Source organism: Scyliorhinus torazame, chromosome 1, assembly GCF_047496885.1.
Source record: "Scyliorhinus torazame isolate Kashiwa2021f chromosome 1, sScyTor2.1, whole genome shotgun sequence".
Classification (NCBI taxonomy): Eukaryota; Metazoa; Chordata; class Chondrichthyes; order Carcharhiniformes; family Scyliorhinidae; genus Scyliorhinus; species Scyliorhinus torazame.
The window spans coordinates 303,796,849-303,822,628 of record NC_092707.1 but is presented as its reverse complement, the minus strand read 5'-3'; the positions used below and the strand labels follow the sequence as shown (position 1 = coordinate 303,822,628).

Below are 25,780 nucleotides of genomic sequence, written 5' to 3'. Positions count from 1 at the left end.
ATATGTACCTATCACAGGTTGGTACTATGTCCTCTAGAAAAGAGAAGATGGAGGTGTTTTCTGATCAAGGTATATAAGATTATGAAAGGATTTAATAGGGATCTGTAAAGAAGATGTTCTCACTTGAGGAGGAGACCAGAACTGGGTACACCAGTCACCAATAAAGCCAATAGGAAATTTAGGAGAAACCGCTTTTGTAAATACTATGTAATACAATGTAAATGCTACAGCCAAATAAACGCAAAATCTTCATTAATTTAAAATATAATTCATTTTTACAGTTTGCTGGTGGCATATATTGCAGATTAGAATCCCAGCTTAAAGCCTGTTCACCAACGAGTTCTCGTCAGAATAATTCATCACAAAATACAAGGTAAATCTCATTTCTAATTATGTGATTTAAGTAAAGAATTCAGATAGCTATTATTTAAAAACCGATTGTTTAAAAACCTTTTTAACTGTGATCTTCAAAAGACCCCATTTTTGAAATTGAGGAACAGAACTCACTGGGTTGAATGTTTAAAAATACATATGTTTTGCATGTAAAATTTCTACATTTAGTTTCTTATATCATGGTTAAAAAAAAAAGAGGTTGGGGAGCAGGAGGCGGGATGGTGGGGTGTTAGGTATTCAGTTGGTTTGATTATTTGCAGTCCTGTCGGCTTGTTTTGTTTTATAGTTGTGTTTGATGTGTAAATATATAAATCCTCAATAAAATATTTTTCAAAGAAAAAGGAATATATAAATGCAACTTGTATCCCTTGCATTCTGAGGCAGGATTATTGCCTTTTATTGATTAATGTGTTTTAAATAGCTAGAAATCTTATTCAGTGATATTATAAGGAAGGCGATATGCATCCTTCCATACTTGAAGCAGAGGAGATTCTTCAAGATCAGGAGAACAAGAGCTTTTAGTTCTGAATTTATTTGCACAGAACGTCAGGCTAGATATCCAGGCCGACTTTTCTTTAAAGAAAGGGAAGTTCAAGGTTGTCACTCTGTATTGTATTCAAGCAGTATGCCCTGGAGCCTGAATTTTCTCATTAGCATTATATTATTGCTGGTGGTCACTATTAACAGATTCAGACTTGATTGGTGAAGATTTTTCTCAAGGATGTATATTTTCACCGAAAATTCCTGCTACTCAAAATTAATGAGGTTTCATATCTTTGAGTAAATATTCACCTTTTATAGGTACCCCTTTTCAGTCTTGGATTTCATGTGAATGGATTCATGAAACACTTGTTAGTTAAAGTAGGCCACGTGTGCTCATCAAAATGCCCATTCAGAGACTCACATGCACCCATTTTCAAACTACTTTGGAAATCAGCTCTTTGTTGGCTGTGCACTTTGCAGTGCTGTCTCTCCTTTATAAAACAACATAACAAAGATGAATTACAATCCTGATTCGATGCAAAAAGTGTAGTAGAGTGCTTTGAAGAATCATAACAAATAGACTGAATTTGTTTTACTCTCTTGAACCTAGGTCCAAGACCCGCTTTTCACAGATGCGCCCAACATAGTGGATTTCAAGGACACAAAAGGCTGCGCTTTTTTGGAATGATTGATTGATAAATTCCAAACTGCACCATAATTTAAATCTGCATGTTTAATTGCATCATTAAATATCTAGTCACGTATAATTAGCTAATGGTTTTCATGACTTTACAGTAGTATATATTTGAACTAGAACAGGTAAAAGATGACACCATGATCATTCCATTTAAACTTGACTGTACTGCACCTGTCAGTATTCAAATTAATTAATTTAACTTATGCTGTGTATTTGTACCCTCTCCCACTTCACTTTTCAGTGTGGCTTTTCTAGTTCCCCAAAACTACAGTGGGTTCAATATTAGACTGTGAGCTGCAAGTGATTCTCCAGATATTATTCAATGTAGAAAGCTTTAAGTTTAAGTTGCTGGACAACTAACCGTGAAATTTAAAATTTTCATTTAAAAAAAAACAAAACTGGTTGGCAGCTATCTTGTATTTGGGGACGTGAGTGTTCTGTATGTTTATAGCTACCTGAAGTTCTTGTTGCTTTGTAGTATTGTTCCATATGGTCTTTAAAATAATGTGGTGCAAACCCTTATTTATAGATAAATTGTTTTCATATCCTACTTTTTGTTTTTGCCTTCCATTTTAGCTTCTGAAATCTAAATATTGGTACTTTAAAATTCTTTGGAATTAAATTTTGTACTGTAATTTCTGAAATAAGTTTGTGGGGATTTTAAAAGCCATTTCTAGCATTCTGCACTGAATAGATATACTGAAATAGTTTATACAATGTAATAGGGAATACATCCTTCTTAAAATATCCCAGTAGACTAGCTATTTAGAAAAACAAGTCTTAAACATGTGTTTATTCCCATTTTCACAAGTTTGCAAAATAATTACATTGAGGAAAATAAATACATTTAGGAAAACCTACTGTCTTCATTTATACTGCTGTAATGAAATTGTGAAATAATCGCTCAGAAGGTCTGCGAATATTGGAGATGTATATTGAACAGATTTAAGAGCCAGTTTACTGAGCCTTGTCATAGAGGTTTACAGCATGAGAACAGGACCTTTGGCCCAACTTGTCCATGCCACCCAGTTTTTACCACTAAGCTAGTCCCAACAGCCCGCGTTTGCCCCATATCCCTCTAGACCCATCTTTCCCATATAACTGTCGAAATGCTTTTTAAAAGACAAAATTGTACCCGCCTCTACGACTGCCTCTGGCAGCTTGTTCCAGACGCTCACCACCCTCTAAGTGAAAGAATTGTCCCTTTGGACCCTTGTGTACCTCTCCCCTCTCAACTTAAATCTATGCCTTTTAGTTTTAGACTCCCCTACCTTTAGGAAAAGATGTTGACTTTCTACCTTATCGATGCCCCTCATTATTTTAGACCTTTATAAGATCACCCCTAAGCCTCCTACGCTCCAGGGAAAAAAGTCCCAGTCTATCCAGCCTCTCCTTTTAACTCAAACCATCAAGTCCCGGTAGCATCCTAGTAAATCTTTTCTGCACTCTTTCTAGTTGAATAATATCTTTTCTATAATAGGGTGACCAAAATTGTATACAGTATTCCAGTGTGGCCTTACTAATGTCTTGTACAACTTCAGCAAGACGTACCAACTCCTGTATTCAATGTTCCAACCAATGAAACCAAGCATGCCAAATGCCTCCTTCACCACCCTGTCCATCTGTAACTCCACTTTCAAGGAGCTATGAACCTGTACTCCTAGATCTCTTTGTTCTATAAGTCTCCCCAACACCCTGAGTAGGTCCTGTCCTGATTCGGTCTACCAAAATGTACCACCTCACATTTATCTAAATTAAACTCCATTTGCCATTCATCGGCCCACTGGCCCAATTGATCAAGATCCCATTGCAAAAGGGCAGCACGGTGGCACAGTGGTTAGCATTGCTGCTTCATGACACCGAAGTCCCATGTTCGATCCCAGCTCTGAGTCACTCTCCGTGTGGAGTTTGTGCATTTTCCCCATATTTGCGTGGGTTTCGCCCCCACAACCCAAAGATGTGCAGGGTAGGTGAATTGGCCACACTAAATTGCCCCTTAATTAGAAAAAAATGAATTGGGTACTCTAAATTTATATTAAAAAAAGATCCCGTTGCAATCCTAGATAATCTTCTTCATTGTCCACAATGCCACCAATCTTGGTGTCTTCTGCAAACTTACTAACCATGCCTCCTAAATTCTCATCCAGATCATTAATAAAAATAACAACTAGCAGCGGACCCAGCACTGATCCCTGAGGCTAGTCACAGGCCTCCAGTTTGAAAAACAACCTTCTACAACCACCTGTCTTCTGTCGTCAAGCCAATTTTGTATCTAATTGGCTACCTCACCCTGGATCCCGTGAGATTTAACCTTATGCACCAACCTACCATGCGATACTTTATCAAAGGTCTTGCTAAAGTCCATGTAGGCAACGTCGACTGCACTGTCCTCATCTACCTTCTTGGTTACCCCTTCAAAAAACTCAATCACATTCGTGTGACATGATTTTCCACTCACAAAGCCATGCTGACTGTCCCTAATCAGTCCTTGCCTCTGTCAATGCCTGAAGATCCTGTCTCTCAATACCTTCCAACAACTTACCCACCACAGAAGTAATTCCCAGGCTTTTCCCTGCGGCCCTTCTTAAACAAAGGCACAACATTTGCTACCCTTCAATCTTCAGGCAGCTCACCTGTGGCTGTCGACGATTCAAATAATCGTCTGCTCACAAGAAAGGGGTTGATCTCAAGACATTTATTGTGTTCTTAGCATATGAAACTCCGTTCAACCTTTGTGTACGTATTTGCTTTGCACACTATTGAAATGATTGACAGTGAAGAGCGACTTCCTCATTGAAATGCCTAATACGTAGTTTGATACTTGACATTTCAGAAATATGATGAGTCAAGAATCCAACAACCTTTTGTTGCTTTTGACCACCTAACTATTCTATTTGAATAGCTATATTTGCCATTAAAAATTACCTTGTTTGCTTATGTTCAACACCTCATTTAGATGTCAGTTTTGATAAGCTGTATATTTTCTCCATTCTCATAACTGAGTCAACAGCAATTATTTTTAGTAATTTCAAAAAGTGAATTATTTGGGCGATGTTCACCTAAATTGTGTTATGTTACACCATTGTAAGGTTGATTATGAATGCAACTGCTGTACAGCCTAATTGACATCCAAACAAACATGAAAATTTGCAGTAAAATTAAAGCTTATTTTGACGCTCAGGTGGCATCTAATCTATTTTTAAACCAGCATTACTTCAGCATATGTAACCAAACCATCTGATATTGAACAGAATTTGTTGTATTCCAATGGAATATTGGATTAGTTTATTTATGTTGTTTTTCAGATTACTGTTGTTGTTCAAAGTTATACAGTTTTTAAAGTTGGGGCTTTCTGTGAATTTAAGAATTCCTTTAAGATATTTCTAACATTGAGGTTTGTGAGATTTATACTGCATCATATATAATGGACACTTACACAATACCGTTCAATATATCATCTTAACATTCTTTGTACTGCAAGCATGGAAGGTGTGCTGACATTTGATTGAATATTGTACTCTCTCCAAACTATATTGTTGACAATATTTCTCTCAAAGAATCCCCGGTGTCCTTGGGGAGCTGGTACAAGTCATAATGAATATTATGCCAAGCTTGATACATTGGAAGATCCATGATGTGAATACCAAAGCTATTTTCCTTTTTTATCAAGTTCACTTTCTTACTGGTTCAGGGCTGCAACTCGTGGTCCAGTGGCCAGATCACCATATAGAAAGTCTTCGGGTATACGGCTATCATTCATTGAATGAACAGGACTGCTCTGCTTAGTTCCAAATCTAGGCTGTGTAGAATAGAACAAAGACACTGATAAAGGCTGAAAACTCTCCCTGCTGCAGAGGGGAAAATTATGCTCTGGCCCTAGTTATTCCTGACAGCCGACCAGAACATTGGAGCTATTCTGATGGAATTCTGCATGCCTACCAGCTTTGCAGCCAATAGTACACAGTCTACTCTAGTTCTATGCTAAAGCTACTCTTCACCTTGCACTATGTTGCAGTGGTGCAACTGAGATCAGCAATTGTGGAATACACTCAATCCTCTCCTTCTACTATCTTTGGTGTTCCCGAGGTCAGCAATTGTGGACTATAATCTATCCTCTCTCCTTCTACTATCTTCCTTTGTGCCCTTTGGTGTTCCAACATGTTGAATCTCCTGGGAACTCTCACACCGAAGGTAACTTCTATTGAACTTGTCAACCTTGCTTTTCCAGTGCTTTGCTGAAGTTTTTGATCCCGTGGCATTTTGCACCTGCAGCTTGACAGTTTGTTAATGATATTTAGTTACATTTTATTGTAACATTAAGGTGCTGAATGTATTGCGTGTAACAATTTATAATCCATTCAATACTAGGCACCTGGAATAGGGGAAGATATTTCTTAATCTTTGCTACATATACTTATGTAACCTGAATTTCTCTTCCCCCCCCCCCCCCCTCTGTCCATTTGTGAGTTTATTTTGGTTGTTATTCAGGACCCAGTTGATTATTTCTATCCCTATTTGTTTCTGGCCTTTCTGGGGTCTTTTCCCCCTGTCCATGCTTCTGGACTTATAATTTGATATTTCCTTGTGTGTCTTAGTGTCACTTTGATGTGTAATGCATTGGTTCAATCTAAATGTAAGTTGTTGATGTCCTTGCTGTTGCCCAGTTATGGTACCTTTAATTTATCCTAACAGCATTGTGTGTGCATCTATAACCACACAACCTTTAGACTAACTATCTTGAATTTGGCTAGTGGTCAGGGACACTAGGGTGTGACTATGAGTAAGGTAAGTGGAGGGAGAAAGGAGTTAGGGTTGCAGGAGCACCAGCCTTTGTCCTTGTCCACTAAATTCAAGATTCTTGCTCCCTGTGTGGATGAGAGAGGGGACTGTGGGGAGGATGAGGAAACTGACCATGGCACTGTGGTACAGAGCCATTCAGTGGGGGGGGGGGGGGGGGGGGGGGAAAGAGAGAAGAGAAAAAAAAGACACTACTCTGACCAGGAGAGTCCCGAAGGTTGTGTTTCCTACCTGGTGCTCGGGTTTGGGATATTTCATCTGGGTAAAGATTCAGGTGTTGTGGTCCACGGAGGCACTAATGACACAGGTGGAACAAGGATAGAGGTTCTGCTGAAGTAACATGAGCAGCTAGGGGCTAAATTTGAGCCACAAGCTAATTACCACAGGGCTAATAAGATTAAAGAGGTAAATGCGTGGTTCAAACTTTGGTGTGGGAGAAATGGGTTTGAAATCATGGGACGTTGGAACCAGTACTGGGGACGGAGGGAGCTGTTAAAGGAGAAGGTAGGAGTGCAGGTTAATTATGAGAAAGTTAAACTAGTAAATGAGGAGGGCAGCTCAGGAGAGGTTAGTAAAGTTTCCAGAACAAGAATTAGAACAGAGAGTATGGAAAGTGGCAAAATCTAACTTCTGGCACAGCAGATAAGGGGACAACTGAGAAGGGGGTGGGCAATGCAGGACTGAGGGTGTTGTGCCTAAATACGCACAGTATACAGAAGAAGGTAAATGAGCTTATAGTGCACATTGAAATTGGCAAGTACGATGTTGTGGGCATCACAGAGATGTGGCTGCAAGGAGATCAGGGCTGGGATCTAAATATCCAAGGATATATGTCCTATCGACAGGACAGGCAGAGAGGGCAGGGTTGCCTTGTTAATAAGAAATTAAATTAAACAGAGAGCAAGAAGTGATATAGGATCAGAAGGCATGGATTCTCTGGGTAGAGTTGAGGAATCGCAAAGGTAAAAAGACCCTGATGGGAGTTATGTACAGGCCTCCTAGTAGTATTCAGGATGTGGAGCAGAACATAAATCAGGAGATAGAAAAGGCATGTAAAAAAGGCAATTACAATAATCATGGGGGACATCAATATGCAGGTGGACTGGGAAAATCAGGTTGGTAGCGGATCCCAAGAAAAGGAATTTGTGGAATGTCTTAGAGATGGATTTTTGGAGAAGCTTGTGGTAGAGCCCATTTTGGAACAGGCAATTCTAGATTTGGTGATGTGTAATGAGGCAGACTTAATTAGGGAACTTAAGGTGAAGGAACCCTTAGGAGACAGTGACCACAATATGATAGAATTTACCCTGCAGTTTGAGAGGAGAAGCTGGAATCAAATGTAACAGTATTACAATTAAATAGCAGTAACTACAAAGGAGTTGGCCAGAGTTAACTGAAACGGGAGCCTAGCAGGGAAGACCGTGGAACAGAAATGGCAGGAGGTTTGGGAGGCACAACAGAAGTTCATCCCAAGGAGGAAGAAACATGCTAAGGTGAGAAGGGAAGTCAGAGAGCATAAAAGAAAAAGCATACGAGGTGGTGAGGAATAGTAGAAAGCCAGATGATTGGAAGCTGTTAAAGGCAAGCAGAGACCAACTGAAAAAGCAATAAGGGGGGGTGGGTGGAGGAGGAGAAGATGAAATATGAGCTAATAATATAAAAGAAGATTGCAAGAGTTTTTTTTTAACATATAAAAGGTAAGTGAGGCAAGAATGTACATTGGACCACTGGAAAATGAGGCTAGAGAAGTAGTAATGGGGAATAAAGAAATGGCAGAGGAACTGAATAGATACTTTGCATCAGTCTTTACGGTAGAAGATACCAGAACTTCAAGAGAGTTGAGAGGCAGAGGTGAGTGTAGTGGCCATCCCTAAGGAGAAGGTTCTGTGGAAACTGAAAGATCTGAAGGTGGATAAATAACCTGGACCGGATGTACAACGCCCCAGGATTCTGAAGGAGATTGTGGGGGCATTAGTGGTGATCTTTCAGGAATCACTGGGGTCAGAGAGGGTCCCAAAGGAGTGGAAAATGGCTAATGTAACACCCTTGTTTAAGAAAGGAGGGAGGACTTCCAGTGACGACAATGTGCTGAGTAGTCGCACGTTGGGTGACTCTCCTCCCGTGGACCCGAAAAACAGCCACTTTTCAACGCTAATTCGCCAAAAAGAGACAGCAACTTTAATAAGACAGAGGAAGGAAGATAGTGAGGGAAATATAAGGAACAAAGCCAAACTAGAGGCAGAACATAGACCAGGAGTAGAAGGGGCCAGGAACGACCACACTCGGACGAGCCAACCAGCACACGAGGCGGTGGAGTGCAAGTTTCGCCGAAACAAAAGGAGCAAGGCAGACGGGAAAAAATCCCTCCTGCATCAGCGGGGAACTGTGAGGCATCCTTTACCGAGGCACTGAGGGAGTACCAACAGGAGATAAAAGCGGACATTGAGGCCGCGGTGAAGGCAGCAGTGGCCGAGACCGTGGCCTAAATACAGTTCGCCCTGAGCAGAGTGGAAAAGAGGCTGGAAGCCCAAGAGGCGACCATCAAAGACATGGAAAAGGCCGCAACTGACCAGAGTGATCAGATCGTGGCGCTGGAGAAGGAGGTGGCGAGGTTGGTCATGACGCAGGGCAGTCTGAAGGGCAAAGTAGAAGATCAGGAGAACTGCTCGAAGGCAAAACTTGCGGATTGTGGGCCTACCAGAGTGGATCGAAGGCAGGGACCTCACGGTATATGTAGCCGAGATGCTGGGCAACCTGGTGGGGAGAGAAACTTTCCCCAACCCACCAGAAATAGACAGGGCACAACGGTCGCTGTGCCCGAAACCCAAAGCAGGGGAGCAACCGAAGGCAGTAATAGCCAAACTGCACCAGTACCAGGATCGAGAAAGAATCCTGCACTGGGCCAGGCAGACCAAGAACTGCCACTGGGAAGGACATAGCATTAGGATATACCAGGACATTGAGGCGGACCTGGCCAGGAAACAGGCTGAATTCAACAGGGCAAAAAACAGGGGGGGGACTTTAACTGTGTACAGGATTCACGGACAGACAGGTCAAACTCTAAAACAGGGAAGACCTCAAACATGGCGAAGGAACTCGGTCATTTTATGGAGCAGATGGGGGTGGTGGACCCTTGGCAGTTCGCCCACCTAGGTGAGAAAGAGTTCTTCTTCTCCCCAGTAAAAAACGTATGTACCAGGATTGACTTCTTTGTGGTGGGGAAAGCGGTGCTTCCAGGGTTGGTCAAAATTGAATACTCTGCAATCGTAATCTCCGAGCACGCTCCACATGGGTGTGAGGTTGGAGATGGGCAGGGCCCAATGCCCCACATGGAGGTTGGACACTGCCCTACTGGCCAACAAGGCTTTCAGCGAAAGGGTATCACAAGCACTAGCGGGGTATACAGAGATCAACCAAAATGGGGAGGTCTCACCCTCTACGTTCTGGGAGGCACTAAAGGCCATGATGAGAGGGGAAATTATCACCTTCAAAGCACAAAGGGATAGAGAGGAGGGAGCAGCTAGGCAGCAGTTGGTCGACTCCATACTGGAGGTAGATCGTAAATACTCCGAGGCCCTGACTGTAGAGCTCCTGGTGGAGAGGAAAAAGCTACAAATGGACTTTGACCTGCTCTCTACGAGGAAAGCGGTACACCAACTCCGCCAGGCACAGGGGACCCTATACGAACACGGAGACAAAGCCAACCACCTGTTCGCACACCAGCTGAGAAAGCAGGCAGCCACTAGAGAGATCGCACCAACAGGGGAATTGGGGATGAAACGGTACTTGCAGCTGCACAGGGGCACCAGGCAGGGATGCCCGCTGTCCCCAAGGCTGCTTGCCCTAGCGATCGAACCACTAGCGACCTCTCTCAGAACACCAAAAAACTGGAGAGGGATCCAAAGGGGAGGCAAAGAGCACAGAGTCTCGTCAGATGACCTGCTCTTCCACATCTCAAACCCACAAAGCAGCATGGAAGGAATCATTGAGCTCCAGAAAGTTTGGTGCCTTCTCGGGCTACAAACTCAATATGAGCAAAAGCGAGATCCTCCCGGTGAACCCGTAAGGAGGAGGGGCTGTGCTGAGTGGACTGCCATTTAAACAAGCCCAGCACAAATTCCACTACCTGGGGATCCAAATCGTTCACGACTGGGTGGGGGGTTCACAAGTGGAACCCGACCAGTCTGACAGAGGAAGTCAAAAAGTACCTGCAAAGATGGAACAGACGATCAAAATGAACGTGCTGCCCAGGTACCTCTTCTTACTTACACGCCAGCAGTCCAGTGGTGGTAGCCACTCTCCAGACCTGGAACCAATTAAGGCTGCAATTTGGCCTGACTAAAATGTCCGACAAAGCCCCCAACTGCAACAACCGTAGGTTCGTACCAGCGTTCACCGACGCCACCTTAGTTGGTTTAGCACACTGGGCTAAATCGCTGGCTTTGAAAGCAGACCAAGGCAGGCCAGCAGCACGGTTCAATTCCTGTACCAGCCTCCCCGAACAGGCGCCGGAATGTGGCGACTAGGGGCTTTTCACAGTAACTTCATTTGAAGCCTACTTGTGACAATAAGCAATTTTTATTTCATTTAATTTAAGAGATGGAGACAGGACGGAGGGGGGTACTGACAGTCAAGGACCTATACACCGACGGCAGGGTCACAAAACTGGACGAACTGACGGAGAGATTTCAGCTAGCTAAGCGCAACAAACAAAGGCACCTGCAGCTTAAAAACTTCCTAAGGAAGGAGATGAGGATGTACCCATGACCACCACGACAGACACTACTAGAGGAGTTACTAGACACAAACATTTTAGCTAAAGGGAACTGTAGCAACATGTACGAACGACTGGTAGAGAGGGCAGACACTGTACTAGACACGACAAGGAAGAAATGGGAAGAAGATCTGGGACTTGAAATAGGGTGGAGACTCTGGAGCGAAGCACTACATAGGGTGAACTCCACCTCCATGTGCGCAAGACTCAACCTAACGCAACTAAAGGTGGTAATCGAGCCCACTTAACAAGAAACCGAATTAATAAGTTCTTCCCAGAGGTGGAGGACAGATGTGAACGCTGCCAAGGAGGCCCAGCCAACCACGCCCACATGTTCTGGTCTTGCCCCAGATTTGCAGGGTACTGAATAGCCTTCTTCGAGGCAATGTCCAAAGTGGCGGTCTTCAGGGTATCAGACAAGGCAGATCTCTTCATGTGGAGGAGGGTGGACGCCCTTGCCTTTGCCTGCCTGATCGCCCGCCATAGAATCTTGCTCGGCTGGTGGTCAGCAGCACTACCCAAAGCTGCAGACCGGCTGTCCAACCTGTCGGAATTTCTCCAAATAGAGAAAATCAAATTCGTCATCCGGGGGTCAGAAGATAACTTCATCAGAACATGGGAGCCATTCACCCAATTGTTCCAGGACCTTTTTGTGGCCAATGAACAAGCAGATAAATAATCAAGTAGCCAAGAGCCAGGGGAAAGTAGCCAAAACATGAGAAAAGAGAGGGAAGGAGGGAAAGAACGGGGATGGGGGGGGAAACAGTGCAAGAGGGGGTAGCCAAACAAAACAGAATAGAAAGGGGAGCTGCAGGGAGATACAGAGGGGGAGGGGGGGGGGCAGGGGAGGGAGGGAAGGAAGGACAGGGAGCAAAGAACAATGGAGGGGAGCCAGAGGGGGGGGGGGGGGGGAGGGAGATGAACGAACATAAACTGGAAAGAGAGCACAGGAAATGATAATGACCATAACAAACACAACAGGGCATCAGAGAGTAAGAAAGTACAAGAGGAAGGAACAACAGATGGCCGAAGCGGAGGCAAACACACAACAGGGAAAACCGACAGGGCGAAGCAAGCAACAACATCAGGCCCCCCCGCACTCAGCCTTATTTTGTATTGCTGGTGTTGTATGTACTCTCTTTGTTTAAAAGCCCCACCCTCTAAGACATATACAATGTAATTGTCTCTACAGTGCTTCTATGTATATACACTTCCCCAGTTTCTAATTTCCCACCCCTTGGTTTTCTAGTTATATAATCTCTTATTTATACAGTGTTTTTGTTTTTATTATCCTCTTTTTTTTCTCTCTATATGCACACCTGTGACTATGCCATGTGCAAAAACCGAATAAAAACATTTTTTTTTTTAAAACAGAGAGGGAGGCCAAAGACGGAGAATTATAGGCCAGTCTGCTTGACTTTGGCCATTGGTAAGATTTTGGAGTCCATTATTAAGGATGAGATTGTGGAGTACTTGGAAGTGCATGGTAAAATAGGACTGGGTCAGCACAGCTTTATCAAGGAGAGGTCATGCTTGACAAATCTGTTACAATTCTTTGAGGAGATAACAAGGAAGTTAGACAAAGGAGAGCCAGTGGACGTGATTTATTTAGATTTCCAGAAGGCCTTTGACAAGTTTTCTTGTGTACCTCCTCTGGACACTTTCCAAGGCCAGCACATCCTTCCTTTGATACGGGGCCCAAAACTGCTCACAATACTCCAAATGGGGTCTGACCAGAGCTTTATACAGCCTCAGAAGTAGATCCCTGCTCTTGTATTCTAGACCTCTCGACATGAATGTTAACATTGCATTTATTTGCCTTCCTAACTGCCGACTGAACCTGCACATTAACCTTATTAGAATCGTGAACAAGGACTCCCAAGTCCCTTTGTACTTCTGATTTCCTAAGCATTTCCCCATTTAGAAAATAGTCTATGCCTAAATTCCTCCTTCCAAAGTGCATAATCTCACACTTTTCCACATTGTATTCCATCTGCCGCTTCATTGCCCACTCTCCTAGCTTGTCCAAATCCTTCTGCAGCTCCTTGCTTCAATACTACCTGTCCCTCTACAGATCTTTGTATCATCTGCAAACTTAGCAACAGTGCCTTCAGTACCTTCTTCCAGATCATTAATGTATATTGTGAAAAGTTGTGGTCCCAGCACAGACTACTGAGGCACACCACTAGTCACCGGCTGCCTTCCTGAAAAAGACCCCTTTATCCCCACTCTCTGCCTTCACCCAGCCAACTAATCCTCTATCCATGCCAGGATCTTACCCTTAACACCATGGGCTCTTAACTTATTTAACAATCTCCTATGCGGCACCTTCTGGCAATGTAACTAAATCACATCCACTGGTTCTCATATGAGGATTGGTTGAAGACTGTACTTTGACAAGTGAGGGCTTAAGTGGGTCGGTTACGGGGGTAGGGTGGATGTGAGGGCTTAAATGGGTCTGTACTTGATGGAGTTCAGTATGATGAAGGGGGAATCTCATTGAAACTTACAGAATAAGGAGAGGCCTAGATAGAGTGGACATGGAGAAGATGTTTCCATTAGTAGGAGAAACATATCAGCCATGGCTAGCACTATGGCTTCACAGCACCAGGGTCCCAGGTTCGATTCCCTGCTGGGTCATTGTGCAGAGTCTGCACGTTATCCCCGTGTCTGTCTGGGTTTCTTCCGTGTCCTCCGGTTTCCTCCCACAATCCAAAGACGTGCAGGTTAGGTGGATTGGCCATGATAAATAGCCCTTAGTGACCAACAAGATGAGGAGGGGTTATTGGGTTACGGGGATAAGGTGGAAGTGAGGGCTTAAGTGGGTCGGTTACGGGGTAGGGTGGACGTGAGGGTTTAAATGGGTCGGTGCTGACTCGAGGGCCGAATGGCTTCCTTCTGCACTGTATGTTCTATGTTCTGTGACTCTAACTGAATGATCTAATTCTGCTCCGACATCTTATGGTCTTGTGGTGTATCAATTTGTATCTGTCAGCTTTATCAAACTAGTTCATCTACACGTGTGAAGCTATTTGAATGGGGGAATAGGCATGTACTCCAAGTTATCAGGATATGATGACCCTCACCACCACCAGAGATCTGTACTGGGGCCGAACCCTTTAGTATTTAAATTAGTGAGTGTGGTTGCTCAGGAGATACACTGAAGGCTTCCACTAGTTAACAATGGGGTTTATTGATGAAAGATAAAAGCAGTTAGAACACTGTACAACTGTTCTTTAATCTTCAGCTTCTGGTCCACACTGCCCAGAGTCTTGTGCCATTGGCTGTGATTTGCGCTGTCCCTGCGATTGGCCCTGAGCCAGTCACATGGTCAGTGGAGTTCACTCCCCTTAAAGGGACCAGGTTACCATATCCCAGTCCCTTAATACACTACCCCACAAACTCCCCATTAAAACACCTCCCACAAACTATGTACGAAAGTTACAATTGTTAACGGATTACCAAGAAGAATCTATCAAAAAAATCAATTGGTCAGACCTTGGTACCCAGCCACAAATTTGGCACTCTTCTGGGCGATAGAGTGGTCCACAGTCTATGCCACCTCAGACAGGACCACTTCAATGACAGGCGAACTAACCTCACCAACCCCACAGGATGCAGCTGATTGAACAGAATCAGCAGTCCCTTGCTCCCCTTGGCTGAACAGAGTTCCAATAAAATCCCTACAGTGCAGAAGGAGGCCATTCGGCCCATTAGTCTGCACTGACCCTCTGAAAGAACACCCTACTTAGGACCACTCCCTCACCCTATCCCTGTAACCCCACCTAACCTGCACATGTTTGAACTGTGGGAGGAAACCACGCAGACACTGGGAGAACGTGCAAACTCCACATAGTGATCCAAGGCCGGAATTTATCCTGGGTCCATGGCACTGTCAGGCAGCAGTGCTAACCATTGTGTCACCATGCCACCCTTACAGGAGTATTCACAATTCGCACTAGATTCCTTGACACCACGCTGGGGATTGCCATCCCTAGACTCTGCAAGTGGTTGACATGCTTCTTGACTGCCTGCCCATTAACATTGACCATATAAGACACTGGCCTTGACTGGACTACAACCCATCCTTCTAACCAAGGTGAACCTGCTGCAAAATTAAGGAAGAAAACAGGTCTGCTCACCCTCTCTACTCTACCCATCCTCTCTGCTCTAACCGCTGATTCTTCTGGGAGGCTTGACGAACCTCCATCCTCCCCACCAAATTTGGAAATACAATATCCAATCGGGCTGTCAACCGACGGCCCATGAGCCGGTGTGACTCCCATAGTTCAATGAGGGGTTGAGTTCTCAAACAACACAAAATTAGCCAACCTCGGGCAAAGTGGTTTATCTGACCGCTTTCTCTTGGCGGGCTTGAACGTTTGAATAGCCCGCACAGCCAGACTGTTCGACACTGTGTGGTAGGGGGCTATCTTAGTGTGTCGTATGCCATTTGCTCTCACAAAACGCTGGAAATCATCAGCGGTGAAAAGGGTGGTACTGTCAGAAAAAAGTGCCTCGAGAAGCCCATGAATGACAAACACTTGGCACAAGGCACATACCATGGCCGCTGAGATAGTGGTCCCCATCTCCTGGACTGATAGCCACTTCATGTGGGCATCTATCAGCACCAAACCATCTTGCCCAAAAACTGGCCCACATAATCCATGTGGACCCTGGTCCATGGGTGACCTGGCCATTCCCAAGGGTGAAGGGTGGCAAAGATTGCTGCATTTGGCAAGGCCAAAGTTGTACTAGCTCTTCAATGGCTTTGTCTATGCCTGCTACCATACGTAATTGCTTGCCAACATCTTCATCTTTGTCTGCCCTGGGTGGGCACTGTGTAATTCATGAAGGAGGATCCCCCTAGCTGAGACGGGATGACCACCCGTGATCCCCAGAAAATCATGCCTCCTTCACATATCAATTTGTCCTGACGAATAAAGTGGGGCCTCAGCTGTTCGGACTTCTCGTAGCGCCAGACAATTGTAACAAAAATGTAAGAAACATCAACGGTGGGGATATGGCGTGAGGCTGCAGGTCAGCGATGATCTTACTAAAATGTGGAATAGGCGGATTACTGGCCAACTCAAGTTCTTATGTTCCTAATTCAGTCATCTATATTGAGATCACAAAAAGCAGTTCTACAAAACTGGGTGCACAAGAATATGCCTCTAGTTTTGCATTTCTCATTACTAATTACTAAGTAGTAAAAGCAATAATGGATTTACATAAGCAAAGGAATATCTTTGACGGAGAAATGCTTTCCACAAGCAGCTCTGCAAAATGTATATGTGATGAACGGTTACTGTAACACTGTACCCTTGTCATCATGTAAGGTGATGTCCGGACTTCCGGTTGCGGCAGGGATGAGCCAGCCGCACGTTTCGGCGGCTCCAGCTCCGACGGAACTCCGGGCTCTTTTAAGAGCCCCAACGGGGACTTGGACGGCCATAAAACCCGGTGCGAGGCGCGAGGGAAGGGAGTCCCCCCCGAAAGACGGAGGGAAAAACCGGCGGCGGCGGCTGCAGCCCGAAGAATCTGCAGCCAGAAGAATCTGCAGCCAGAAGATCAGAGAGAGAGAGAGAGAGGGAGTGAAACAAAATGGCGGTGGAGAAACCACAGGTGACATGGGGGCCTGAGCAGGACGAGGTGGTGAGACGGTGCGTGGACCTGCTGAAGAAGGAGGTAATGACCCCGTTGTTACAGGCAATTGAGGGGCTTAAGGGGACTTTAAAGACCCAGGAGACGGAACTTCGCGTGGTGGAGCAGAAGGTGTCAGGTATTGAGGACGAGGTCCTGGGCCTGGCGGTCAAGACTCAGACGCACGAGGCACTTCATAAAAAGTGTGCTGACAGGATTGAGGCCCTTGAAAATGGAGCGCGAAGGAAGAACCTTAGGATACTAGGTCTCCCGGAGGGTGTGGAAGGAGTGGACTGTGGAGCGTACGCAAGTAAGATGCTGAGCTCACTGATGGGTGCTGAGGCCCCTGCGGGCCCCATGGAGGTGGAGTGGGCAAATCGGATCCCGGCGAGAAGACCAAAAGCGGGAGAACCACCGAGGGCGATAATCGTGCGATTCTACCGCCTTAAGGACAGAGAAGAGGTCCTGAAATGGGCCAAAAAGGTGCGGAGTAGCAGATGGGAGAATGCGGTGGTAAGGATCTACCAGGATTGGAGTGCGGAGGTGGCGAGAAGGAGGGCGAGCTTCAACCGAGCCAAAGAGGTTTTGCACAAAACGAAGGTGAAGTTTGGGATGCTGCAGCCGGCAAGACTATGGGTCACGCATCAGGAGAGACACTATTATTTCTAGACGGCGGAGGAAGCATGGTCCTTCATCAATGAAGAGAAACTGGACCGGAACTGAGGGACTGATGCTGCAGGGAACTGTTATTGTTGTTATTATTGTTTTTGTTAATGGGATGGTGAAAGTTAAGCGAGAAGTAAACAGGGAAGGGGGGGGACACTGGGGAAATGTGGGCGCCGGTGAGGGGGGAGAGGCGGGACATAGTCAGAGAATGGGGAAGGAGAGGGGGAGGGGAAAGGGAACTGCGCCATAAGAGGCGGGACAGGTAAAGGGATGTTCCCGCGCCAGAAAGAATAAGGCGGGAAAACAGGCGCAAGGCGGATGGGAGTTCCCTCACACCGGGGGGGCCGAGGATCGAGCAGGAGTAGCCGGGGTCAGTTGAAGTCAGCTGACTTACGGAAGTGATATGGGGGGAGCAATCAAGCTAGAGAGGGATCTAGCGGGGGGGTGGGGGGGGGGGGGGGGGAGACAACTGGGTTGCTGCTGCGGAAATCCAAAAGGAAATGGCTAAAGAGAAGGTGGTCGGGGGCGGAATGCGACGCTGGGGGAGCGTGCGGGAGCGCGGAGGCGGGATATGGGACTGGCCTAGAGAAGGTAATGGCTAGTCGACACGGCAGGGGGGCAGGTAGCCCCCCAGTGAGGCTGATCACGTGGAACGTGAGAGGCCTGAATGGGCCGATAAAAAGGGCCCGAGTGCTCGCGCATTTGAAAGGACTAAGGGCAGACGTGGTTATGCTCCAAGAGACGCACCTAAAGGTGACGGACCAAGTTAGGCTAAGGAAAGGGTGGGTGGGACAGGTGTTCCACTCAGGACTGGGCGCAAAGAACAGAGGGGTGGCCATTTTGGTGGGGAAACGGGTAGCATTTGAAGCAAAGAACATCGTAGCAGATAGTGGAGGTAGATATGTAATGGTGAGTGGTAGGCTGGAGGGAATGGAGGTCGTGTTGGTTAATGTGTATGCCCCAAATTGGGACGATGCGGGGTTCATGAGACGGATGCTGGGGCGTATTCCGGACCTGGAGGCAGGAAATTTGATTTTAGGAGGGGACTTCAATACGGTGCTGGACCCGGGGCTAGATAGATCCAGCTCAAGGACTGGAAGAAGGCCGGCAGCGGCCAAGGTACTTAAGGGGTTTATGGACCAAATGGGGGGAGTGGATCCATGGCGATTTCTTAGACCCAGGGCTAGGGAGTATTCCTTCTTCTCCCACGTCCATAAAGTGTACTCCCGGATAGATTTTTTTGTTCTAGGAAGGTCGTTGATCTCTAGGGTGGAAGAAGCTGAATACTCAGCCATAGCGGTTTCGGATCATGCCCCACATTGGGTGGACCTGGAAGTAGGAGAGGACAGGGAGCAGAGAACAGATGTGGGACTGATGGCGGATGAGGGAGTGTGTGCAAGAGTGAGGGGGTGTATCGAGAGATACCTGGAGGTCAATGACGACGGCGAGGTCCCTGTGGGAGTGGTCTGGGAAGCACTAAAAGCGGTGGTCAGAGGAGAGCTGATTTCTATTGGGGCCCACAAAAGGAAAACAGAGGCCAAGGAAAGGGATAGATTACTGGGGGAGATTTTAAGGGTGGACAGGGAATTTGCAGAGACCCCGGAGGAGGAGCTGTACAGGGAGAGGAGACGACTCCAGACGGAGTTTGACCTTCTGACCACCAGAAAGGCGGAGGTACTGTGGAGGAAGGCACAGGGGAGGAGGTATGAATATGGGGAAAAGGCTAGTCGCCTGTTGGCGCACCAACTGCGAAAGAGGGCAGCAGCGAGGGAGATAGGAGGAATTAGGGATGAAAGGGGAGACACCGTGCGAAGGACAGGAAAGATAAATGAGGTGTTTAAGACCTTTTATGAAGAACTGTATAGGTCTCAGCCCCCAGAGGGAGAGGAGGGGATGCGGCAGTTCCTGGACCAGTTGAGGTTCCCGAAAGTGGAGGAGCAGGCGGTGGCAGGCCTGGGGGCGCCGATTGAGGTGGACGAGGTTATTAAGGGACTGGGAAGCATGCAAGCAGGGAAGGCCCCGGGGCCAGATGGGTTCCCAGTGGAATTCTACAGAAAATATGTGGACTTGTTGGCCCCGTTGTTGGCGAGGACGTTCAATGAGGCCAGGGAAGGGGGGACACTACCCCCGACAATGTCGGAGGCGACGATATCGCTAATTTTGAAGAGGGACAAAGATCCGATGCAGTGTGGGTCCTATAGACCTATTTCACTATTGAACGTGGTCGCCAAACTGCTAGCAAAGGTGCTGGCATCGAGGATAGAGGACTGTGTCCCAGGGGTGGTGCACGAAGATCAGACAGGGTTCGTAAAAGGGAGACAATTGAATGTTAACGTGCGATGGCTATTAGGGGTGATAATGATGCCCTCAGTGGAGGGGGAGGCAGAGATAGTGGCGACAATGGACGCAGAGAAGGCATTTGATAGGGTGGAGTGGGAGTATTTATGGGAAGTGTTAAGGAGGTTTGGGTTTGGGAACGGATTTATTCGCTGGGTTAGACTACTTTATGGGGCACCAACGGCAAGCGTAGTTACAGGTCGACATAGATCGGAGTATTTCCGATTATATAGGGGAACAAGACAGGGATGCCCGCTGTCTCCATTGTTGTTTGCGCTGGCAATTGAACCTCTGGCCATGGCGCTGAGAGACTCCAGGAAATGGAGAGGGGTGACTAGAGGGGGAGAAGAACACCGAGTCTCATTATACGCGGATGACCTATTGCTATACGTGTTGGACCCAGCGGGGGGGATGATAGAGGTTATGCGAATCTTGAGGAGGTTCGGGGAATTTTCGGGGTATAGGTTAAACATGGGGAAGAGTGAATTATATGTGATGCATCCAGGGGACCAGAGTAGAGAGATAGAAGGCTTACCGCTAAGGAAAGTGGAAAGAAACTTCCGATACTTGGGGATTCAGATCGCTAGGAGCTGGGGAATCTTGCACAGACTTAATCTGACACGGCTGGTAGAACAAATGGAGGAGGACTTCAAGAGGTGGGACATGCAGCCTCTATCGCTGGCGGGCAGGGTGCAAGCAATTAAGATGATGGTCCTCCCGAGGTTCTTATTTGTATTTCAATGTCTCCCTATTTTAATCACCAGGACCTTTTTTAATAAAATAGATAGGAGCATTACGAGCTTTGTTTGGGCAGGGAAAGTTCCGAGAGTAAGGAGGGGGTTCCTGCAGCGCAGTAGGGACAGAGGAGGACTGGCACTACCGAACTTGGGAGATTATTATTGGGCCGCCAATGTGGCAATGATACGTAGATGGACGATGGAGGGTGAGGGAGCGGCGTGGAAAAGGCTGGAGAGAGGGTCCTGTAAAGGGACGAGTCTAGAGGCGCTGGTGACGGCGCCGCTACCGTTCTCACCGAAAAGGTACACCACGAACCCGGTGGTGGCGGCAACACTGAACATATGGGGACAGTGGAGGCGACAGAGAGGGGTGCGGGGAGCCCTGGTGGGGTCCCCTATCAGGAACAACCATAGGTTCGCCCCAGGAAGAATGGATGGAGGATTTCAGAGCTGGTACCAGTTGGGAATTAGGAAGGTGGGAGATTTATTGATAGATGGGACTTTTGCGAGCTTGGGAGCACTGGAGGAAAAGTATAAGTTACCCCGGGGGAATTTCTTGAGATATATGCAGGTGAGGGCGTTTACTAGACAACAGGTGAGGGAATTTCCGCGGCTCCCGACACAGGGGATACAGGACAGGGTGCTTTCAGGGGTGTGGGTCGGAGAGGGCAACGTGTCAGAGATTTATAGAGAGATGAGGGAAGAGGTGGAGGAGTCGGTGGGCGAACTAAAAATAAAGTGGTAAGAAGAATTAGGGGAGGAGATAGAGGAGGGTATGTGGGCTGATGCCCTAAGCAGGGTAAATTCCTCTTCCTCATGCGCCAGGCTTAGCCTGATTCAATTTAAGGTGCTACATAGAGCACACATAACGGGGGCAAGATTGAGCAGGTTCTATGGAGTGGAGGACAAATGTGGGAGGTGTGGCAGGAGCCCGGCAAACCATGCACATATGTTTTGGGCGTGCCCGGCACTGGAAGGGTATTGGAAGGGAGTGACGGGAGTGATTTCGCAGGTGGTGAAGGCCCGGGTCAAACCAGGCTGGGGGTTAGCTCTATTTGGAGTTGCGGAAGAGCCGGGAGTGCAGGAGGCGAAAGAGGCCGATGTCGTGGCCTTTGCGTCCCTCGTAGCCCGGCGCAGGATCCTACTCATGTGGAAGGAGGCGAAACCCCCCGGACTGGAGGCCTGGGTAAACGATATGGCGGGGTTTATTAAACTGGAGCAGATAAAGTTTGCCCTGAGAGGATCGGCTCAAGGGTTCACCAGGCGGTGGCAGCCATTTCTCGACTACCTAGGGGAACGTTAGAGGGCAGACTGGCTCCGATGCTTCAAGGCTTACCTGGACTCCTCAGAGACTCCCATCCTGGGGCTGTGCAAGCTGCATCTACTCCACGCCCGGTGAGTCACAGAATCTCCGCCCGCTCGAAAAGGCGACAACTTATTAAGAGGCGGTCGAGCTACTCCACAAGTGGTTCGTCAAACCTATCAACGAGGTGCACGTCAGGCATCTGCTCTCTACCTGCCGGCGGCAGCTGCTCGAAAACGGGACAAAAGACCTCCAGGACACGCTAACGCTCACCTCCTCGCTGGAGGTGGCCCGACATAATTTGGGTATGTACCCCCCGGACTCTGTGAGCCCCCCCCCCCCCCCCCGGACTTCCTCAGACTCAGCCATATTACAGGCCTGTGCCACGCGGCGACCTGCTCATCATGGGGGCACACCGTGCTACTTCTGCGGGCAGGGCCAGCACCCACGCTCACGCTGCCCAGCCCGCTCCGCGATCTGCAGCGACTGTGGGAAGAAGGGGCATGTTGCGAGGGTCTGCCTGGCAGACCAAGGGGCCAGAAGAACAAAGAACATCCGGCCCGGAAATCAGGCTCTCAGGCCCAGAGGCCTTGCAATGCGGCTGCACACTGACCCAACACGCCCCTTTCTGATGCGTCATCAGCCTCGTGCGAATCATGGGAGCGGCCATCTTGTCGACCCGACACGCGCAGCCGGCGGCGGCGGCCATTTTCCGAGTCCGACTCGGCTGAGGACTCGGACTACCCGCGAGTGGGAGCGATCACCCTAGACCAAACTCGGCCAAAACACCTGCAGAACTCTATGATGCAGGTCCAGGTCAACGGGCGTGACACTGCATGCCTCTTCGACTCCGGGAGCACGGAGAGCTTTATCCATCCTGAAACAGTAAGGCGCTGCTCCCTGCGCACCCATCCCGCGTCCCAAACCATAGCCCTCGCAGCCAGGTCCCACTCGGTACAAATCAAGGGGTACTGTATCGCGGATCTCTCGATCCAGGGCGCCAAATGCACCCGTTTCAAATTTTATATCCTTCCCCACCTCTGTGCCCCCCTGCTGCTCGGACTGGATTTCCAGTGCAGCCACCGAAGCCTGACACTGAAGTTCGGCGGACCCTTGCCCCCCTCACGGTATGCAACCTTGCAACACTGAAAGTCGGACCCCCCTCACTATTCGTGAACCTCACCCCCGACTGTAAGCCCATCGCCACCAGGAGCCGGCGGTACAGTGCCCAAGATATGACTTTTATCAAGTCGGAGGTCCAGTGTTTACTGGGAGAGGGGGTCATCGAGGCTAGCAACAACCTTTGGAGAGCGCAAGTGGTGGTAGTCCGGTCCGGGGATAAGAAACGGATGGTCGTGGATTATAGCCAGACCATAAACCGATTCACGCAGCTCGATGCGTACCCCCTTCCTCGCATCGCGGAAATGGTAAATCGGATCGCCCAATACAGAGTATTTTCCACGGTCGATCTCAAATCCGCCTACCACCAGCTCCTCATCCGACCAAAAGACCGCCCCTATACTGCCTTCGAAGCAGCCGGCCGGCTCTTCCACTTCCTCAGGGTCCCCTTCTACGTCACAAATGGGGTCTCCGTCTTTCTAAGGGTGATGGATCAAATGGTGGACCAGTACGGTTTGCGGGCTACATACCCGTACTTGGACAATGTCACCATCTGCGGCCATGACCAGCAGGACCATGACGCAAACCTCAAAGTTCCTCCAGACTGCCCGAGCCCTTAACCTGACCTATAATGAGAAAAAATGCGTTTTCCACACAACCCGGCTGGCCATCCTCGGCTATGTCGTGGAAAACGGGGTCCTAGGTCCCGACCCCGACCGCATGCGCCCCCTTAAGGAACATCCCCTCCCCCGCAGCCTCAAGGCCCTCAAACAGTGCTTGGGGCTCTTTTCCTACAACCAGTGGGTCCCCAAGTATGCGGACAAAGCCCGCCCACTCATAAAGACCACCACTTTTCCCCTCTTGGCTGAGGTTCGATTGGCCTTCAACCGCATCAAGGCCGATATCATTAAGGCCGCTATGCGCGCGGTGGACGAAACTATCCCCTTTCAGGTAGAGATCGATGCATCAGACATCGCCTTGGCTGCTACCCTCAATCAGCCAGGCAGACCAGTAGCGTTCTTCTCCCGGACCCTCACCGCCTCCGAGGTTCGACACACTGCAGTCGAGAAGGAGGCCAAGCCATTGTAGAGGCTGTGCGGCGCTGGAGGCACTACCTAGCCGGTAGGAGGTTCACCCTCGTCACCGACCAACGGTCGGTCGCCTATATGTTCGATAACACGCAACGGGACAAAATAAAAAACAATAAAATTTTGAGGTGGATGATCGAACTCTCCACCTACTCGTACGATATCAAGTATCATCCAGGGGAGCTCAACGAGCCCCCACTTGACCTGTCTCGCAGCACATGCGCCAACGCGGAGGACGACTGCCTGCAAGCCATCCACAATGACCTCTGCCACCCGGGGGTTACCCGGCTCGTCCATTTTATCAAGTCCCGCAACCTACCTTACTCAACCAAGGAGGTCAAGGCCATGATCAGGGCCTGCCAGATCTGTGCGGAGTGCAAACCGCATTTCTACCGGCCAGACAAGTTTCGGCTCGTGAAGGCCTCGGGGGCCCTTTGAGTGACTGAGCATGAACTTCAAGGGGCCCCTCTCGTCCTCCAATTGTAATGCCTATTTCCTCACCGTTATCGATGAGTTCTCCCGCTTCCCATTCGCCATTCCCTGCCCCGACATGACCTCAGCCACCGTGATTAATTATCATCATAGAATTTACAGTGCTGAAGGAGGCCATTCGGCCCATCGAGTCTGCACCGGCTCTTGGAAAGAGCACCCTACCCAAGGTCAACACCTCCACCCTATCCCCATAACCCAGTGACCCCACCCAACATTAAGGGCAATTGTGGTTACTAAGGGCAATTTATCATGGCCAATCCACCTAACCCGCACATCTTTGGACTGTGGGAGGAAACCGGAGCACCCGGAGGAAACCCACGCACACACGGGGAGGATGTGCAGACTCCGCACAGACAGTGACCCAAGCTGGAATCGAACCTGGGATCTTGGAGCTGTGAAGCAATTGTGCTATCCACAAGGCTACCGTGCTGCCCCAAAGGTACTGCACAGTTCACTCTGTTCGGTTTCCCCACTTACATCCACAGCGACCGGGGTACATCGTTCATGAGCGATGAACTGCGTCAGTATCTGCTCAGCAAAGGCATCGCCTCGAGCAGAACGACCAGCTATAACCCACGGGGAAACGGGCAAGTGGAGAGGGAGAACGCAACAGTGTGGAAGGCTGTCCTTCTGGCCCTACGGTCAAGAAGTCTCCCAACTACCCGCTGGCAGGAGGTCCTGCCCGATGCCCTACACGCCATTAGGTCGCTCCTCTGCACGGCCACGAATGAGACCCCTCACAACCGATTGTTTCAGGACAGGAAGTCTACCTCCGGGGTCTCGCTTCCACCTTGGCTGACGGCTCTGGGACCTGTTCTTCTCCGGAGGCACACGAGGAGCCATAAAACGGACCCCCTGGTCGAAAAGGTCCGATTACTCCACGCCAACCCCAGTTACACTACGTCGAGTACCCCGACGGCAGGCAAGATACGGTTTCCCTCCGGGATCTGGCATCCGCTGGATCCCCCACTACAGATGCCCCTTCCCGTGCCGCTCCCCTGCAGGACCCGGCACCTCCTACAACACACCCCCTCCCGGCCCCACTCTCCGTTGGTGAGCACCTACCACGCGCGCCCCTTAGCGCCCCCCCTTTACACACCCCGCCGGCGCAGGCACCGCTACCCCCGGCCCCGCCTATTCTCCCTGTGCCCTGTTCCCCTGCCCTGACCTGGACCGAAGCTCCGACCACCTCCCGGACGTACCCTCAACCAAGATGTCAGTGTCCGCCGCACCACCGCCCGAACTGAGGAG

At 48.4% G+C, this 25,780-nt stretch overlaps 1 protein-coding gene across 8 annotated transcripts in view; it reads left to right on the top strand.

The window, feature by feature from the left end:
- sanbr (SANT and BTB domain regulator of CSR) overlaps positions 1-4,753 on the top strand; it is a 268,809-nt gene extending 264,056 nt beyond the window's left edge. For all 8 annotated transcript variants that reach the window (XM_072507794.1, XM_072507791.1, XM_072507788.1 and 5 more), the window contains 2 exons: positions 282-373; positions 1,487-4,753. In XM_072507794.1, the coding sequence (XP_072363895.1) occupies positions 282-373; positions 1,487-1,523 (129 nt within the window). In that variant the 3' untranslated portion in view covers positions 1,524-4,753. The remainder of the gene's footprint in view (positions 1-281; positions 374-1,486) is intronic.
- Positions 4,754-25,780: the final 21,027 nt, after the last annotated feature.